This window comes from Primulina huaijiensis, chromosome 7 (genome assembly GCF_012295235.1).
Source record: "Primulina huaijiensis isolate GDHJ02 chromosome 7, ASM1229523v2, whole genome shotgun sequence".
In the NCBI taxonomy this organism is placed as follows: domain Eukaryota; kingdom Viridiplantae; phylum Streptophyta; class Magnoliopsida; order Lamiales; family Gesneriaceae; genus Primulina; species Primulina huaijiensis.
The window spans coordinates 20,246,295-20,266,278 of NC_133312.1; the positions used below are offsets into that span (position 1 = coordinate 20,246,295).

The 19,984-nt window shown below is 33.5% G+C and overlaps 3 protein-coding genes and 1 non-coding gene across 6 annotated transcripts; 3 read left to right on the plus strand and 1 right to left on the minus strand.

Annotated features, from left to right (window-relative positions):
* The first annotated feature begins 900 nt into the window (after positions 1–900).
* On the plus strand, positions 901–3,849 carry LOC140980586 (protein DEHYDRATION-INDUCED 19 homolog 4-like). 2 transcript variants are annotated; one of them, XM_073446501.1, is made up of 5 exons: positions 901–1,141; positions 1,645–1,784; positions 2,594–2,671; positions 2,808–3,070; positions 3,453–3,849. In XM_073446501.1, exons 1-5 carry the CDS (start codon positions 1,081–1,083, stop codon positions 3,565–3,567), a joined length of 657 nt encoding a protein of 218 aa, XP_073302602.1. In that variant the 5' UTR covers positions 901–1,080; the 3' UTR covers positions 3,568–3,849. The 2 variants fall into 2 exon arrangements, with proteins under 2 accessions (XP_073302602.1, XP_073302603.1); XM_073446502.1 differs by having other exon boundaries at positions 904–1,141; positions 3,456–3,849.
* Positions 3,850–3,993: 144 nt separating this feature from the next.
* LOC140980585 (uncharacterized) lies at positions 3,994–8,060 on the minus strand. 2 transcript variants are annotated; one of them, XM_073446498.1, is made up of 6 exons: positions 7,601–8,060; positions 5,406–5,611; positions 5,029–5,299; positions 4,844–4,929; positions 4,668–4,759; positions 3,994–4,381 (listed from the first exon to the last, which is right to left on the minus strand). In XM_073446498.1, exons 1-6 carry the CDS (start codon positions 7,799–7,801, stop codon positions 4,164–4,166), a joined length of 1,074 nt encoding a protein of 357 aa, XP_073302599.1. In that variant the 5' UTR covers positions 7,802–8,060; the 3' UTR covers positions 3,994–4,163. The 2 variants fall into 2 exon arrangements, with proteins under 2 accessions (XP_073302599.1, XP_073302600.1); XM_073446499.1 differs by lacking the exons at positions 4,668–4,759; positions 4,844–4,929 and having other exon boundaries at positions 3,994–4,377; positions 5,025–5,299.
* A 4,594-nt stretch (positions 8,061–12,654) lies between these two features.
* On the plus strand, positions 12,655–13,642 carry LOC140981365 (major allergen Mal d 1-like). The gene is made up of 2 exons (XM_073447749.1): positions 12,655–12,987; positions 13,200–13,642. The coding sequence occupies exons 1-2, from the start codon at positions 12,804–12,806 to the stop codon at positions 13,496–13,498; spliced, it is 483 nt and encodes a 160-aa protein (XP_073303850.1). The 5' UTR covers positions 12,655–12,803; the 3' UTR covers positions 13,499–13,642.
* Positions 13,643–13,902: 260 nt separating this feature from the next.
* LOC140981883 (U2 spliceosomal RNA) lies at positions 13,903–14,097 on the plus strand. The gene has a single exon (XR_012176159.1). It is a non-coding gene; the product is annotated as a U2 spliceosomal RNA (small nuclear RNA).
* Positions 14,098–19,984: the final 5,887 nt, after the last annotated feature.

The following is a 19,984-nucleotide window of genomic DNA, read 5'->3' on the forward strand; positions in this document are numbered from 1 at the left end:
TTTTAAAAAAAAAAAAAAAATTTCAACACACACTTTTATTTTATTTTTTTATTTCAACAATTCAAATATCAATTTAGTCCCTCCATATTTTGTCAAATTTCACTTTAGTCCATCGATAATGATAAAAAAGATTGTACACACACGTATCGCGTGTGCAGAGTAACTAGTATTATATAATATCTTCATAAATATTTCGGTGTATTTCATCTAAAATAAAAGTACCAAAGAACGTATTTTAAATTTCATTTTATTCTTTTACCAACAAATTGTGCTTTTGAAAACCTTGATGCGAATATTATGTTATATTTTCACTCATTTTACTTATAATATATAAAATTATAGGTTATTTTTATCAGTAATTTATTTTAAGTGTCCTACAAATTAAAATACTATGGTGTTATAGTCCATCACTTTATTTACTTTTTTAAAAAAATCACCTTATGCCTAAATTACATCAATAAATTGGTGAAAATTTTCTTAACATTTACTGCAAATGTATTATAAATATCAGGTTTGATCATAATAGATACAAAAGATTTGATATCGCTGTCTATTTTGATTTTTTTTTCTTTTGTGTTTTTTATTTATTATTTTAAAATGACAATATAATTTTTCGTTAATTTTTATAATTATGATATGATCTTATTTAAATATAATTAATTTAAATTACAATATAAATTTTCATTAAATTTTATAATTTTATTTATATTTAAATATAAATCAAATTATTTATAAAAAAAAATTATACAAACACGAAGTAGTCGGCTAATATTAATCACGTGGCTATTAGATGAACTGACCTTATTTAATATTAATAAATAATTTGATTAAATACGCAGGTTAGCTGAGGAAAGTGAGCATTAATAATAATAATAATAAATAAATAAATAATTGCTCACAAAATCTGAGACCGTACGTGAATTTGGTGCACAGCTTTCTCTCTTTCGGCGAAGCTTCACTAGCTCACCACTTTTACCACACGTACATCATCATCTTAGTGTCAAACCCTGTGCTGAGGGATTCCGGGGAGCTGAATTCTGAGGCTTTTTGGGCATTAATAACTTAGTGAAATTCAAGGAGATGGACTCTGATTCTTGGATTCGAAGTTCTTCTGGTTACAGGCGATTCCAATCTCGATCGGGTTTTCTTCTTCTTACCTCGATAGTTGCATTTTTCTCTTGGTTTCTTTCTTCGTTAGTCTTCTGTGTTTTTCCCTTTTGGGGGAAGATTGTGGTTGCGAGGGATTGAGCTAAAGTTTTGATTTTTTTTTTTTGGCTAATAGGTAGGTGATATTTTGATTTTGTGGACGAGTATGAGAAGTAGAAATGGAGCTGAGTTTTTAATTTTTTAAAAAAATGTATAAATGCTTGTTTAATCTTGATCGTTTACATGGCTATAGATTTAAAGTTTGGAAATTTCAGTTATTGATTTATTTGGTTGCTTCTGGTTTGTCGAGAGGAAATAATAATTGAAACGTCAAGCCTTCTTTATCTACGTGTTTTAAACATGGATCTGGTGGTTGAGCGAATGAAATATTCCACTTTATGATGCAAAAAAAAAAAAAAAGTGGAATGATTCTGTTTGTATAGTGTATGAAAAAGATGTTTGGATTAATCTGGTGTTGTATTGGTGGATCTACTGCAGATGCATATCATGGAGAAGAGTGCGAAGGAGAAGGGGAGCTGAGGGCGGAGTTTCTATGCCCGTTTTGTGCGCAGGATTTTGATATGGTGGGACTTTGTTGTCATATTGATGAAGAGCATGCCATCGAAGCCAAAAATGGGGTATATCATCAGTTTCCTATTGTTTGTTTTCATTTATGCTTTGCGGATGAGAGAGCGAGTTTTTGATGTATAAAATTATCATAATGAATCAATTATGGGATCAAGTTAGAGATTTGTTACTATGGCACAAACACGTTGGTAGGGCATCAACAAACTTTGTGTCGGCGATAAACAGAATAATAGAATTCTAGTCCGGGCTCGATTTGTATAAGAATAGTATGCCTAAACACACGGTAATGATGGAGTGTGTGACACTTCATTTTAAGATTATGCTTGTCAAAGCACTTGAGCTAGATTCTTATGTGATCCATCCAGTCTGGGCGCTAGGTGTATGGCATTAGAAGTGGTGATTTGAAGAAATATAAGTGATCATGGATGACATTAATCGATATTTATAATATGTGACTAGACATGAATTTACCATTATTGTCTCTTTTTTTCATCTTTCTGCTGTATCCCGCAAACGCCTAAATGCATAGTGCTACCAGCAATAATATTCTTATTTTGAAGTGTTACAGAAACCTATTTTTGGAATTTGGATTACGACAATTTTATATGTTACTTTTAGATGCAGAATCTTAAACTCTTCAATTCAATTTCTCAGATACTGAGATACAGCCAATCATACTATTTATTGTCGAATTTATATCATTTTTTACCTTGTCACATGCTGAAGTTGATTGCTGCCTTGCCATGGAGGTATTCTGTTCTACTAGATACTTGATACGGCCGATATCATGATTCCTCAAATATATGATTTTTCAGATGTTCTGTCACTGCAATTCATTCATGTATTGTTACACATACAGGTGTGTCCTATTTGCTCAAAAAAAGTTGCATCAGATTTAGTTTGCCACATGACCATGCAGCATGGAAGTCTTCTCAAGATATCCTTTACAAAGCTATAAACTGCTTTTGAGACTTCACGTTTATTACTAGTAAATCATTATCAGTCTTGTCCTTTCATTTTATTTTTTTTAGTATTGTTTTTCTAGATAGCGGTTTTCTTTAATTGTTTAGTACATGCACCGAAAAAGAAGATTACGCAGGGGTTTATCTAATCTGCCTTTTTCCTCGTTGAGAAAAGATTTACGGGAAGGAAAGCTGCAATCCCTTCTTGGGGGATCTTCGTTTGTGGTTCCTACATCAAATTCGGAACCTGATCCATTGTTGAACTCTTTCATATGCAATCCAACTGTAGCTGATGAATCTCCTAGTGGTCAAACTCTATCTTCGATTGAAGCTAGCCCCATGGAAGAAAGCATCGTGGAGACTCTTGCGGACGGGTACAGTCATCTTGGTTAAACTTAGGGGGACCCAACAGAGGGGAGGGCGGGTTGTTCGACTAAAGCAGAAAAACAATTTAAAGTACCATTTTTAATTTTTTTTCTTAGACTCAACTTTTCCCCCTAATTCAATTGAACTATCCTGCCCCTTCCTCTCCTGTTCAACCTCTTTCCCGAAAATCTTGGGTTCATTCTACGCACTTTGTCACTTCCAAGTTTTTCATGGATCTGTTTTTCCCCCTTCCTCTTGCGATAGCAAAATGTGATGTCGTTACGCTTACTTGGTTGAAATGGCACTTAGATAACCGAAAAGAACACCATGCTTAAGAGAAGTGTGTTACAAACTTGTGACGGCATCTCATATCTGGTTTTTTCATTGTAGCAGAGTTGTCCAACAGCCTCCCTTGTCCGAAGAAGACCAAAAAGAGAAGACACGAAAAAGCATATTTGTCCAAGGTCTGCTGCTGTCTACGTTTCTGGATGATAACTTGAGTTAGGAATGTTGGAGGTCACGTGTAAGTTTCCGAATTCAAGCTGAAGATTGATTTAGCAGAGAATAGGGTCAAGAAACCGCTTGAGTGAGAATATGACCTCGTTTGAGGCCTGTTATATGTTATCAACATAGCATATATTGAAACCATTGAAGTGCTCAATTATATTGGAATTTGCTTGTTGCAAGATTGATGTTAACTCAGAATTTGCACAAACTTATTAATGTACAATCTATGAAAATATGCATAGCCAAAAAGTTGTGTACATGTAAATACTATTCGTCATCATCTATTGCAATTTTGTCAGGACACCCACCCATAAAGCCAGTAAGACAACATTAGACACTACGGTTCCAGCCCACTTCCGTATCTGCACTTGGCTACAGAAAAAAGCTATAAATTGGGCTCCCAATAACTTCTCCAATCGAAAAATCTGACCAACTTTTCACAGCCACAATCCATTATTACTCGAATGGGAGCGTATGTTTAGTCATATGCCCGCAATGTGAAACTGTAAGGAGCAAATTCCAAAGTGCAGAAGCTCACGTTTATGGCCACAGCCTGGAGTTCATAGCAGATGAGAGATGCTAGCTTATCCACTACTATCTCCAATTCGTGTTGTGTGACACAAAAAAGCTGTAATCAGGGTGATCAACTTGCAACGACCGAAGCCAATTGGCAGCATCTTGCAAGAGTGAATTGAACTTTGGGTCTTCAGAAACTCCATTTGCAATCCAATCGGAGGCCTTAAACTTGTATGAAACAAGTCCAAAAGTTGGTAGCATGAGCTTGCCGCGACCATCATGCATCCTTTCACTGCCTGTGGGCATGAATTCTGTATCAGTCATGTTTTATCAATTATATCGTAGTAGTAAAGAGTTGGGGCTGGTATCACTCCAAGAAACAGGATTGCTTATGATTCTATCAGAAGTATGACCTCCACTCAAGAGTACCATATATATGCATAGCAGAACTGAAATACAATTCTATCATACTCGAGTCAAGAAACCAATTTGATACCTCAAACCCGACCCAATGACAGCACAAGAGAAATTACATGCATCAAACGAAGGAATAAATATTGATACAGGGAGAAATCAGCATACTTTGAACTGGTTTTGCAAGGGAATGGAATGTTAAGAAACATGCATCAATATTTTGCAGAGTTGGGCCTACAGGTATCCTGTATATGGGGTACCTGCATAATACAGACCATCTTTTTCAGTTTCATAATACAAAAATACCATCTCCCATACCATCTTTTTCATAAAGAAAAGTTTACCAAGCAACAGAAACCCAACTTGATGGAGTCAGATCACAACTCCTGTATGTTTTTATTTCTGGGAAGCGAGAGGCCAGTATTGATATCTGTGGAAAATAATGAAACGAGTAAGTTTTTTTATATCAGTGTAAACTTATAAGTTATAAAACAAATATGAGAGATTGTTCAAAGATTTCTGGACTTGCCTTATCGGCTAATGGTTCACGATGGAATGGAAGCTCCTTCTCAAAGTACTCAAAAATAAGTAGACCTGGGGGGTTGCTAATGTCACCACCAACTGTCGATCCCATCGAAGGATTGTTTCTTCCTGTGAGCTCATTATGCTCTTGGACAGTCGCAGCATGTTGGTTCGATAATTTCTGATTATTACTAACATCTTTGTCTGTTCCATATTCACTGCCACCATCGCTACTTGTCTCCCTGGATGAATTAGCATCACCATCATCGTGAGGTATTCTGTCACAATGTTAGACCACGCAGTGGGTTGATTAATGAAAAAAGAGCGCGTATCAGAATGTCAATGTTTATCTGTATCAGAAAATGGAACTAAAAAAGGATTAACCTTTTTTCCATGGTTGAGGGATCTATGTACAGTTGAATGCCAGACAAAGAAGGCACATAATATTGGACAACAGAATCACCTTCATTCAAAACCATTGGAACTCCAGCTCCATAAACACTCCACTCTCTGAAAAATTCCCAAAGATCACCAAGGATGAAGAATGGATGGAACTCATTATCACGTTCTCTCCAAGTTCTAAGACTAGTCTGCAGATATCCAAATGCACTTGTTATAGCACTATTTTGCTGCCATTGTCTTTTAATTCAGGCAAAAGAGGTGACTAAAGAAATAGATTGCAGACCAACCCCACTATATCAATGACCTAATAGTTCATCATGATTAAGTTCCATAAACCAGGGTCATGATGCAACATACTTTGACTTAGGTTGCTTTAGTAATTGGTGTTGAACAACTTCTCATATAGCCGTGGTATTCATAGCTCACTTAATATCCCTAAGCAGCAGAAGGAACAAGCAGCATAGGAGGAAAAAGAAATAAATACATGAAACCCCAGTACAAAACAGATCAACCTCTGCCATCCATAAAAGTAATGAAGATATGAGACAAAAAAGTGGATAATACAAAAAATTATCTGCCTCATCTGCTATCGGAGAGAGCGGAAAAAGGAATAAACAATAAATCAAATATATGACTATCGCAGAAGCATGTATTCTTTTGAAAATGCTCAATCACCCAAATCATATGTCACATGTATTTTTTGTTGTTTAAGGGTAATAACAACACCAATGTTTTAAATGGCGGTCGAGGCGGCCGCCTACCGCTCGAGTGCGTCTACGCATGAGGCGGGTGTTATAGGCGACTCAAGTTATACGACGTTGGGGAGGCGGGTCGAGGCGGTGAGCAAGCGGGCGGGGCGAGGCGGACAGTCAAGATTTTTAAGTTGTAGTCAATAAATTATAAAAACCTAGTCAAAGTTAATTAATTTTAAATCTCAAAACCCTAGCACACCCCATTTTCTTTCTATTTTCTTTTGGTTTTCACTCTCAAGTCTCAACCACTAAGCCCACCATACACTGGGTGCATATGTAGATGATTTGGAAGATTAATTATGTTAAGTCTAATACTTGTTCTAATGATGGATGATGGATTGAAACTTTGAACTTTAAACTTAGTTTTTTGGTAAAAATAATTATATTACTTTGTTAGCATAATAGCATTAATATGATGATTAATCTTTATTAATTATCTTGTTAGTTTGCATTTATATATTTATTTGCACATTATCTAGATGATATTATATTGTATGAAGTTTTTTTTTGCTCAAACATTATTTAATTGCATATCTTACATAAAAAATGATGACTATTTGTGATTATATTGCATGATTGTATATGATTATCTATAAAAAAAATTACTTTAAAAAATTCAACCGCATGGGCACCGCCTAGGCGGCTAAGGCGGGTGACCGCCCCGCCACCGCCTCCCGCCAATTACAACCTTGAACAACACACAAGCCTTTATCCCAATAGGCAATAAGCAACATCGTCTATATGGATCTTGCTACGCCATTGTGCCCTATCTTCTACTATATCCTCATCTATATTTAGATAATGCATTTCATGCTTAATCGTTTCTATCCAAGTTTTTTTATGTCTCTCATTTCGTAATATGGGTACGTATCTCCTAACTAGAGCTTCTATTCGTCGCCTTTGCATGTTTATACCATCTCAGTTGTATCTCTGTCAATTTTCCTCCGATGAGCACAACCTCAATTGTTAAAGGTGATAAATAGGAAAAGAAAATACACCGTCCAACAAAATAGCTGAAGAAAAAGATTATATGTTATCTTTTAACGAGTCCATGAATATGCTTCCTCTGGAAAAAACATTTCCAAATTAAGTCCCAAAACCGCCGGAAAGAAATAAAGAGGAAGCCTGCTTCTCTACACCTTCCTTTAGTTGGTATGCAGAGCAAGAGACATTAGTTTTTTTCAATCACATTTCCACCACTCAATAATCTCTTCAATCATCAATTAAACTGCGAATGAAATAGCCTAAAAAACTTTTCTCACCCCAAATTTCCGTTATTCACTGTACTAAACACCAAGATTACAAAATTGAAAGCAATCCACTGCGATCTCCAATAAATGAGCAGGGCAAGACTAAGAAGAATGATTGAATTGACTTTTCACAGTTTCTTAAAAATCTGTGGCAAACAAACCAATCTTTATATACCTTGGGAAAATGGCGAGCAGGTACAGCTGGAGTTGTGTGCTCCAAGAACCGATCCAAGTACGAACCCGGACTCAATTCCCTTCTTTCTGGTATTGAAGGCGTGGAGTTCAACTTCAACTGCTGCTGCTGCTGGTTTTGCCTCCTCAAAGCTGGTGGACTGTAGTACAATCTCTCCTCCCCTATCTTCCTCCTCGCCGACATTATTCACCCAAATTAATATTAACTAGAACGAACACACAAAATATACAGTTGATATCTGAATACAAAATCCCCGCAATACACTAATTCCTTGCACCTGAGTTCTGATCACAGTTTTTTTTTGCTTAACCAATGACATCAGGGTTTTGAAGGGTTTTAAGCGCAACTTGGGAAATTTAGCCCTTTGTTCCAATTAGGGTTTTGAAAGCCTGTGTAATTTGATTAAAACTTTGAAGCCAAATAAATGGTATGGGATGCGAAGACTCGGGAATGCACGTTAAGACTACATTTATGTTGGATAATTATTATCAATTTTTTCAAAGAAAATTATTATGTAAAATCAATTTTTTTAGCTCTTCTTTTTGCAATGTTTTGTATAATTGTATTCGGAATGATATCTCGTTTAAGAGTAAAAATTTATCGATACATGTGAGTTTATTATTTTTCCCGTAAATTCCACAAATATTAATAAATATTCATTTTTAAATATATCATCGGGATATTATGTCATCAGACATAGCAATAATAATATATGTCATCATGTCAGCAATTTTCGATAACACGACGTCACCATTCCAATGAAAAATTACTTAAATTGAAAAATTAAAATTAATAGGCTAAGACCATAAATTGACTGAGTGACAACATAATAAAAAAAGAGCAAACACTGCAATTTCATGACTAAAAATATAGTTTTTTTTGTTAAATTTGACACACAATAAATTTGATATAATAAAATCAATAAGTTTATTTATTTAAAATGAAGACATAATTTTAACATGCTTTAATATTTGAATTAGAAATTTAGAAGGAAAAAAATGAAGATTATACACTATTTTGAGCAGAACCATTGATTTTTTTTTTTGTGTTATGTATCTGAAACTGTAATTCTTTAATAATCGATTCATGGATTGTTGAATTTTCCTATTTTCCTATAACCTATTTATTTATATTAATATGAACTCTAATATTTCACCCAAAAAACTAAACTTCACAATTTGCACCAAATATGTATCATGTGAAACGATCTCACATATCTATATTTATGAGACTTGTTGATTCAATCTATATATAAAGTGAAAAATAAAATCACAAAAAATAATATTTTTTCCTGAGTCAGATTAGATATGAGATATATATCACAAAATTGATATGTGAGACAGTTTTGAATCACATTACGTGCATTGAATTTTGTCTTGATCATATGGGTTTATGCTATAGCATATTCTTTTTCGTTCTCATATATTGTACACTACACAACAAAAACTTAAGTGTTAAATTGGGTTTATTTGATTTTGAGTGCTAATGTAAGTTAATTTCATTTAATTAAAATATAAATGGTTTATTTATATATTTAATATATATAATTCTTAATCCATATAATGATAAAAAAATAAAAAAATAAAAATCAAGTCAAACTTGTGTTTGAGCCTATGTACAAGTCTAAGCCGTGAATCACACATTTAACTCTACCTCGCATCATCCTATAATCGAAGCTTTCTAAATTCATCACTTTTTATGTATCTTTCTTCCTACTCTATGAGGCAAAATAAATTAATCTTTCGCCACCAATTACTTTGGTTTGAGTGAATGAAACATGGTTCAACCAAGAGTATAATCGAGTCGAACCAAGTTAAAATCATTTATATCCCATGCATAACTCGAGAAATGCTCGAAGGAACAAATTTGACGATACTGAAAGAACCTTTCTTATTATTATTTTGATTTATTTTTTTATATATTTGGTTGATGCCCAGATTTAAAATTTTCAACCTGGGTTAACATCATATTTATAATTAATTGACTTAAAAAATTTCAGAGCATCCATATAATTAGAACGTGCAGACTCATAAATCACACTCCTAGTATGAAAACCGAGACCATTCTTTTACAAAGTCTAAATGTTAACATGCACACACTGTTTCATGTCACGTTAAGATATTCGATGTCATATCAATACTTTTACGAATAACTATAATTGAAAAAAAAAGCTCTGTACTAACCATACTTTGACTACTTCTGATATCAAAAACCAAAATGTTGACAAAATATAAAACAATATGACCTAAAATAATTTTCTCATAATATTCAGTTTTCATGATAAATTAAGAAAAATAACCCAATCAATTAATAGTTCAAATTTCATGTAAAAATGTGCAGGCAGCCAATTCAAGAGCATGAAGCACAGGATCGACGACATGGCCACAAGGAAAAAAAGGTATTCAAGGCGACGCTTTGAAGCGAATCCTTGATTCTATCTCCTAAGTCCTCAAAATCGAAGCTTCCGATCGACAGTGGCGGTTCCGTCTGCAAAACCACAAGCCATTACCATGTTAAGGATGAAACTGATCATGGAATTACGGAAGAGAAGATTAAGGAAGGGAAAGAGAAAGCATAGGCAATGTTTCATGCTATTGAAGCTTACCTCCATGCACACCCTGATTATTAATTAATTATCAAGGGGTCTGGATTTATTGTGGAACTATATTCTTAAATTAATTAATATTCAGTATGCTTTGAGGTTTTGGCTCAATGAATAAATGATATATAATATTCATACGAAAGATGGTGCAATAATTAGAGTTGTCAAAATTAGTCAGATCCGTCATGTTGCCTCGTCCGTCAATTGGTGGGTTGAAGTAGGTTGAAGATCAACCAGTCAAATATAACTAAAAATTGACGTCTTAGGTCGGTCACGTCAAATAGACGGGTGGTTAAGTTGACATTATCCCAATCCACTCAATTGGCCGTGCCACTGATGCGTTTTAACAACTCTATATATAGTAGTAATATGTGTTGGATCACGTGATTTGTACAATTTTGTATTTCAAATATATATTGTACAATTTGATACATTGACCCAAATAAAGAGAGAAAAAACATGTTATTAATTTATCGAGTATTATTTATGAAGATTTTACTGTAATTTTTTCATCCTATGTAATTTTGCTTAGCTAACGTAAAAAATATTTAATTTCAATGCAATTTCAAAATAACTTCTTCAATTAAAAATTAAGTCCATATTTATAAGTTGAAAACGAAAAAGGAAAAATTTGAAAAATATTTCCGAAAATGAGAAGCGCGTATTCATGGAATAAACGAAAACAATTGGACACAGTCCAAATTTTTTTAGATCGTATTTAGATGGATGAATTTGAAATCTATAGATTTTAATTATATATTTATTGTTAACAATGAACTAATTGATGAAATATTAAATTTATAGCTTATGTATTTAAATATTAGTTTCACTAAGTAGAATAGAATTCAAATGAATCCATTACTAGGGAATGAAATCAGTCCTAAAGGAAACGATATAAGTAAGATATAGCAGAGTTATAAGATTTAAATTTTATTGTCTTACTTCGTTTAAATTATAAAAATACGTTTGCATTTAAGGTTTGCTTGGATGAGTGGATTTGGACTTAATTTGGTTTTCAAGTCCTTAGCCCAAATCCACTCTACCTGTTTGACAATGATTTGGCTCATTCTAATTTCAAGCTCATTTGAAATCAAACCCAAAACCCCGTCATTTGAAATACTTCTCACTTCTGCGCTGTTTTCCTCTTCAAATCTCTCTGCATTGCTTTCCTCTTTGTTTTTTTCCCACGGGGATCTGAAATGTAATCATGGCGGCGCATCTCATCTCGGGTTTTTCTCATAGCCACTGAAGTAATCTTCCCAAATCAAGCACGATTTGTATTTCTCGTAGCGAGTTCCTAATTCTGGGGGAAGCTCCTCATCAAAATCGGCTCTTTCTATTTTCCACTAAGGTTTCTTATTCATTGACAAGTGTTTGCACAATATTTCTTGAGTTTTGGGTATGCCAGATGCAACTATGTACCAATTTCTGTGAAAATAATAAAAATATCTAGCTTCTAAGATACAAATGATAATAGATTATTAACTAGATCATTCGTTTTAATCTCCTAAGAAAATATAATAAACGAGGAAAACTAAAGAAAAAAATAAACTTTTGACATTTCATATTTTGTATGATTCTTTTTTGAGAAAAACTATAGAAGATAAGAAGATTATAAATAAGATAAATCAGATAAGGAAACAGACTTACTTTCGTGGCTTCCAACATTTGCACTTTTGCATGTTGTGAACTTCAAAGGAAAAACAATTCATACGGATTTTGTTGTTTTGAAGAGTGTTGTTTTACGCGTTTCCGTGATTGTTGGAGACATCTACAGAAAACACGCGTGTGAGTGTTGACTGGAGATCGTGTTTTTATTACTCCAATTTTTGGCATCATGTTTTGCTTTCTTGAATAAGTTTTAGTCTGGTTATTTATTTTAGAAAGCAATTTGTTTTCTCAATGTGTTGAGGAAATTAGTTTTCGTTAAAATCACTAGTGTTGGTTTTTGTAAACTCAGGTTGGTTTTCTAGTGATTATTTCGTCTTAAGGCACCGTACACACATTTATAATTATGCATATTTTAATCTAACGTATTTTATTTATTAAAGTTGAATTGTGTGTTTAATTGAAATAATCCGTCGCATGTTGTTGACAGGTGTTGCCAACACCCCCACACAACATTTAAATATGATATACGTCAATTCAATACTTTCTATACTCTTATGTTAAACAAAACCTTACAATATTGAATGCGAGCGATGATAATCAATGGGTCAATAGTTTAAGGGTTTTTTTTAAAAATATTATAAAATAATAAAACTATTGTAAAANTAGTTTAATTAAGCCTTCAAGTGTAGAAATATCATGTGGGTAGGCATGAGGAACGACGTTGGAGCACATGAAAAACACGGACTTTGAATGAGTAAAAAACACTAGAAGAAATACTACTTTTTAAGTTTCTAAGTGGGGACTTTGAATATTTAGACTTTTGTGTTGCATACACTTCATTCCTATTCCACCATTTTTCCCCCTTCAAAATTGCAAACTCCAATAACCCTTTATTCTCTAATCTATCAAACCAAAGCTCTCAAGTTCAAGTAAAATCATCTTGTTTCATTTGATTTTAAGGAAAAGAAAAATATGGGTGTCATCAAAGTGTCCCAATCCTTTAGGACAAAAGTCACCCCAAGTAGGATGTTCAAGGCCTTGATCTTGGATTCCCACAACCTTGCCCCAAAACTCATGTTCTCCTCGATAAAGAGCATCGACTTTCTTCAAGGAAATGGCGAACCCGGAACGATCAAACAGCTCAACTTCACCGAAGGTTAGGGCCTATACAAACCATATATAGATCATTATTTATTAAGATTTAGAATTCCTCCGCGAGCTCGAGGTTTGGCGAGCCCGGAACATTTAAATTACTTCGTGTTTTATAAATAAAGCCACCAATAACTATATATGTTATTGTAAGTCGATCTTAAAGTTTGTAGTTCTAAATTAAAATTTTAATTTTTTTTTTACATATGTGTCTTGTAGCTAGTCCATTTAGATATGTGAAGCATAGGATCGATGAAATTGATGAAGAGAACTTCAAGTGTAAATACACTTTGATAGAAGGAGATGCGTTGATGGACAAGCTAGTTCGAATCACTTACGATGTTAAGTTTGAGGCGTATGGGTTCGAGGGATGTGTGTGCAAGATAACAAGCGAATACTTCACGAAAGAGAATGTGGAGATCAAGGAAGAACATATCGAGCATGGGAAAGATAGAGCCATTGGCATGTATGAGGTTGTTGAAGCTTATCTCATGGCACACCCTCATGCCTATAATTGAGAACGATTTTTAATGTAAATCTTGGACTTTTACCGTATTCTATTTGTTCCGTTTGAATCTTTTTGTGTTTTGCAATTGAAAAGATATTGTATTGGATGATCATATCATATGTTTGAATCTTGTATCAAATATATATGTTTGTTAATTGAAATAAGACTTGTAATTATATACAATAATGTCAAAGTCTAACGTGATCATAAATTGAGAGTAAATATTTTAGCATACACTTGAAAATACCAAATATACATTTGTTTGAATCTCCAACGATATTCAATCATATGCTAAATTCGATGTTGAATATGATGGCCCAGATTCTCAGATTATCATTATCCCACATTGAAACATTATATGAGATTAGGGACCAGAAGGGATATAAAATGGTGGGCTCGCATGCTGAATTGCTCATACCTTTCTCGGCCTTTTGGCTAAGATCAAGTGTAGTATCTGTTCTTATCAGTTTAATATCTGATACGTGGGTCAATGGTCCACACGATATTAAATTTATTTTTTGAGGGGGAAGGCCCATAAAGGTAGCTTGCTATCCGGGCCTTCGACGTCGCCATTGTGTTGCACTATTACATGGGCCTGGCGCACCCCACCAACACGACTATAAATTTAAAGCTCTGTTCCCTGGATAAGGTTAAAATTATTTGTGGTAGTAATTGGTATTTTTGATTTGATTTTAAACATTCCAATGATACAAAAATGATTAATTATATTTTTGCCATTACTTCCGGTATGTGCTGTATGTATGTATAAATAACATTTTTTTTATATCTAAGATATAATTGTGGAAATAAGGTTTTTAAACAATGATTTGAATATTTTTTTTTTATTTTAGAGATGATAAGCATAGAATACAATGCAAGACTTGCAAACTTTTTTAAAATTAAATTTCCTAAAAAGATTTGATTTATCACCATGACTCAATAATATTCTTCAAAGAAAATTTGTGCGGTTTGATCTACCATAATCAAATTGAAATTTCCAAGGTTCAATATAACAACAAAATCTATGTGTATCATGTCTGGAAAGATTATATTTAAATTCGTTTATCCCTGTATTTTTTTAAGATAACTTATTTAATACAATATAAAAAAATCTTGTGAGAATTTTTCATTTGTTAATTTTGTTTGATTGATCTTTTATTTGGATCAATTATTATTTTTATGTCAAAATACTATTTTTTATTGTAAAATATGGACATGATTGATCCGTCTTGAAGGATCGGATCCGACACCTGCAAGGTGCTTCAAACACAATATTCTCCATAAGCGTCAATAGCTCGTGTTCTAAGAATGTAAACACTGATTAATTAGATCGAGCTTGGTTTTAAACAAATCAGAAAATACTCGAAATAATCATTCGTTAAGAAAGCTGACTAATTTGAAAGCCTTTTAACTTTTGTGAACTGAATAACTGAAATGAGGGGATCAGTTCTTGCATGTATCAATTCAATTATGGTGAGAAACTGGACTGATAACTGCTCGAACTGATCAAATCAGTTTGAAAACAAAAGTTAAACAGTTAAATTCACAAGATATGTTTATGGATGTTCGGAGACTTCAACCGCTCCTACGTAACCCCTTCTCCCACCTCGAGTATGATACACTAGAAAACTTTGATTTATATAATGCTTTGTATAAACCCACTCAACTTAGGACTTACCCTACTGTCCAACTGAACTCCTAGCTTAGACTGAAGACAACATCTTCCAGCCAACACTTGTTTAACGTCTATGTGTTAAATACTACATTTACAGGTTTAACGTCTTTGTGTAAGACTCACTCAGCTTATCAGTACGCTCAATTTTCTGTATATGTGAGTGATGGTGTGTGTGTGTGTGAGAGAACTGATTTATGAATGCAACACGAAAGTGTTCTCACACACCGAGGGAAATGTGCTTCTAATCTAAGTTGATAACACTTTGAAGTGTTCCCTCAAATTTGGGCTGATTGCTTCTTGAAAGCAATGTGAGTTGAGTGTGCTCTTCTTCTTTACACACTTTTGTATATGTTTTTCCACACACTTATATTGATGTTCTTGGTCTGTATTTATAGAGGCTACGTGACCGTTCATCAAAACTCATCAAATGTGTCCGTTGCATTTTGAATCCGTTCCTCGATATTTGTGTCTTGTCCTTTCTGACAATCATTCTGGAACGTCTTGACTTTAAGCTCTGTTGCAACGTCCATTATTGTCCTTTGATTGGACAATTTCTTTTCTTAAATGCGCACAGTTGGAATCCATTGAGATAAGCTTGTCGTGTTCTGCAAACTGGTCGGTTCCTAACTAATGCTCTAAATTGGTCCGTTGAACTGGTTTGGTGAAATTAGTTGGCTCGTCAGCTGAACTCATTTCACTACTTTAGTTGAACTGAGATCAGTTCAGCTGGGCTCTTTATCAGTTCAGCCCTTCATTAGCTGCCGGGATTTTGAAGGTCTTCTGCTGAACGACCTATCAGCTGGTCAATCAGTTGAACTGGTTCAGTTTTGGGCAATCAGTTGGCGCTTTCAGTTTGCGTCTCGATAGCTTCAGTTTTGGCTTGATAGCTTTCTGCGCACTTAGGTAAATTAATTAAAAACTAAATAACAAGTTTTGTTAACATCAAAATCAAGATTGGGAACATGAAATGTTCCAACAATCTCCCTCTTTTTGATAATCACAAAACTTAAGTAATTAAAGCGATTTAAAAATAAAAATTTTAAAAAATGACTATCCCCCTTTGTGAGAATAAAAAATATTTAAAACACTTTAGCGAAAAGTAAAAATTTCAGTTCGAGGGATAATTAAAAGAAACTCCCCCTCAGGAACTGAATCAAAAACGAGTTTAAAGCAATTTTCAGTTCAAGGGATAAGAAAGCTCCCCCTCAAGAACTGAATTAAAAACTCTCCCTTAAAAATATAATCATTTACGCGTTGTAATGAAGTTTAGCATCTTTTAACATTGAAGCATTTTAAGTAACAAATCTTGAAATAACAGTTCAGTTGCATAGAAATCAACTGGATAAACATGATGTTTATTTAAACGAATAAGCGTCCCTTGTATTATACATAAAGCATACCAATATGTGTAAAAGAATTGCTACTACAATAGCAAATTTTAAACAACATCAAGTATCAGTTAATTTATATATAATAGAACTGAATATACCAATAACTGGTTGCCTTGAATGCTTTGAAATGCTGCATCGATCTTGAGTCTCTTTTTACCAGAAGAGCAGCTAATTTGCCTTGGACTTGATCTCTGTACTTGCTAACTGGTCGAGTTGACTCAAACTGAACTCAACTGATGTTGAACCACATTAATTATTTATTTTGATCTGATATGACAATGAAGAGGCGATATACTGCTATTGATTAAGTTCCTAATCATCTAATATTTCAGCTTAGCTGGGTTTCGTCTGTTGATCAGCTGAACTGGTAGGCTGGCAATTGAAATCTTGTCCACCGATCAGTTTAGTTGTTTTGCTGTCCGTTTGAACTCAAAACCATGCAAGTTGCTAAAACAACAAAAATCCGGAGTCGAGAGAAGTAACTACAATGTTAGTTGCAGATCCAACAATCTTCTCTCTTCCTACGGTAAAATCATATAAAATTTTTAAGAGGATTTTTAAATCCATTTTAAATAACATTTTTAAACATATTTTGAAATATCGGCTTTCAAATGTCCTTCTTAGAACAACTAGCTCTGATACCAATTGAAAGATCGGTTCAGACACCTGCGAAGGTGCTTCAAACACAATATTATCCATGAACTTCAGTAGCTCGTGTTCTAAGAATGTAAACACCGATGAATTAGATCGACTTTGGTTTTAAACCAAGCGGAAAATACTCGAAATAATCATTCGTTAAGAAAACTGACTAATTTGAAAGCCTTTTAACTTGTTTGTACTGAATAACTGAAATGGGGGGATCGGTTCTTGCATATATCGGTTCAGTTATGGTGAGAACTGAACTGATAACTGCTCGAACTGATCAAATTAGTTTGAAAACAAAAGTTAAACAGTTAAGTACACAAGATATGTTTATGGATGTTCGGAGATTTCAACTGCTCCTACGTGACCCCTTCTACCACTTCGGGTAGGATCCACTAGAAGAATTTGATTTATACAATGTTTTGTACAAACCCACTCAGCTTAGAACTTACTCTACTTCCTAACTGAACTCCTAGCCTAGATTGAAGGCAGCACCTTTCAGCCAACACTTGTTTAACATCTATGTGTTAAAGACTACATACACAAGTTTAACGTCTTTGTGCAAGACTCACTCAACTTATCAGTACATTCAATTTTCTGTATATGTTAGTGATGGTGTGTGTGTGTGTGTGAGAGAACTGATTTATGGATACAACACGAAAGTGTTCTCATACACTGAGGGAAATGTGTTTCTATTATAAGCTGATAACACTCTGAAGTGTTCTCTCAAATCTGGACTGATTGCTTCTTGAAAGCAGATGTGAGTTGAGCGTGCCATTCTTTTTTACACACTTTTGTATATGTTTTTCCACACACTTATATTGATGGTATTTGTCTGTAATTATAGAGACTACAAGACTGTTCATCAAGACTCATCAAATGTGTCCGTTGCAGTTTGAATCCGTTCCTCGATATTTGTGTCTTGTCCTTTCTGACAGTCATTCTGGAACGTCTTGACTTTAAGCTCTGCTGCAACGTCCCTTATTGTCCTTTGACTGGACAATTGCTTTTATTAAATGCGCACAGCTGGAATCCATTGAGATAAGCTTGTCGTGTTCTGCAAACTAGTCGGTTCCTAACTGATGCTCTGAAATGGTCAGTTGAACTGGTCTTGAACTGGTTTGGTGAAATCAGTTGGCTCGTCAGCTGAAGTGATTTCACTGTTTCAGTTGAGCTGGTCAGCTAGGCTCTTCATCAGCTGGCCGGGCTTCTGAAGGTCTTCTGATGAACTACCTATCAGCTGGTCAATCAGTTGAACTGGTTCAGTTTTGGGCAATCAGTTGGCGTTTTCTGTTTGCGTCTCGATAGCTTCAGTTTCGGCTCGGTAGCTTTCTGCGCACTTAGGTAAATTAATTAGAAACAAAATAACAAGTTTTGTTAACATCAAAATCAAGATTGCGAACATGAAATGTTCCAACACGTCTTATAAATAAAGATCCGTGAGACAATCTCATAAGAGAACTATTTATAAATATATGATTAAACATATCATTGTTTTTCACGAGCTCGTGAATTGTGACTACTTCTTATTTCTCACAAATTAAAATTAAAAAAAAATCCTTATACAAGGTTAAGACGTGGGATGGATCGGTTAGGTTACTAATCTAATCTAATTATTAAAAACCAATTGAACTAACACTAAATTGAATTTATTTTATTGCAGTTTGTTAATAGAAATAAACCTTTTTTTTTAAAAAAAAAATAGTAACAAAACATTGGAAAATTCACGTGAACCCATGTTTCTAGAAAATATAATGTATGTGATAAAATAATTTAATTTTCCAAATAAAATAATAAAATGGCGATTTCTGATTGTTGATATTTTCGATTTAATTACTTTTTTTTAAAATAACTGATTAAATATATTTCCAACACTATAAGAATAAATGCTTATGGTGACATTTATAAATATATCATATTCAATATTTAATGACATTTAAGTTTTAGTGACACCTCCAACAAATGTCCTCTATTCCAATGTCGTCTTAAACTTCTTGACATTTTTTAATGTCATTATAAGATGTTAATGACAACTTCATACGTGTTACTAATTATTCATATAATGACAATTTTAAATGTCAGGATAACTCATGTTTTAAATACATTTATATATGGCTTGTTATTATAGTAATAATGACAAATTTATATGTCAGTTAAAATCATTTATAATGACAACTAAAAGTGTCGTGTATGTTATTTATAGTGACAATAATAAATGTGAGAATATTTGGGTTGGATAAATATTGGAGGAGGGAAAAATAGATAAAATAAATGTGGGAATAAAAAAACATATTAGATTAGTTATCCTGATATTTTTAATTGATGTCATTTTTTATATAAAGTGAAACAATTATTTTTCCTCCTCCAATATTTATCCAACCCAAATATTCCCATATTTATTTATAGCGACAAATTTTAGTTTTTTTAATGATTTTTTACGATGTGGGAAAAATAATTCTTTCCCTCCATATAAAAAATTACATCAATTAAAAATGTCAGGATAACTAATCTAATATGTTTTTTTATTTTACACATTATTAATTTTTTACAAGTGTCATTAGTAAGTATTTGTAACAACATTTAATTAAAAGTGTATACAAAAAAGTGTCACAATAGTCATTTATTAATGTAGCGTAAATAAAAAAAATTAAATCACAGGACAAACAAAAACAAACCGAATTTCTAATTAAATCAAATGGAATTCGGGTTGAGTATTTTGGCTTAAGAGGACACACACCAAGATGAAAATATAGTGGAAAAATTGCTCTTTAGGCATGGCAACATTAGC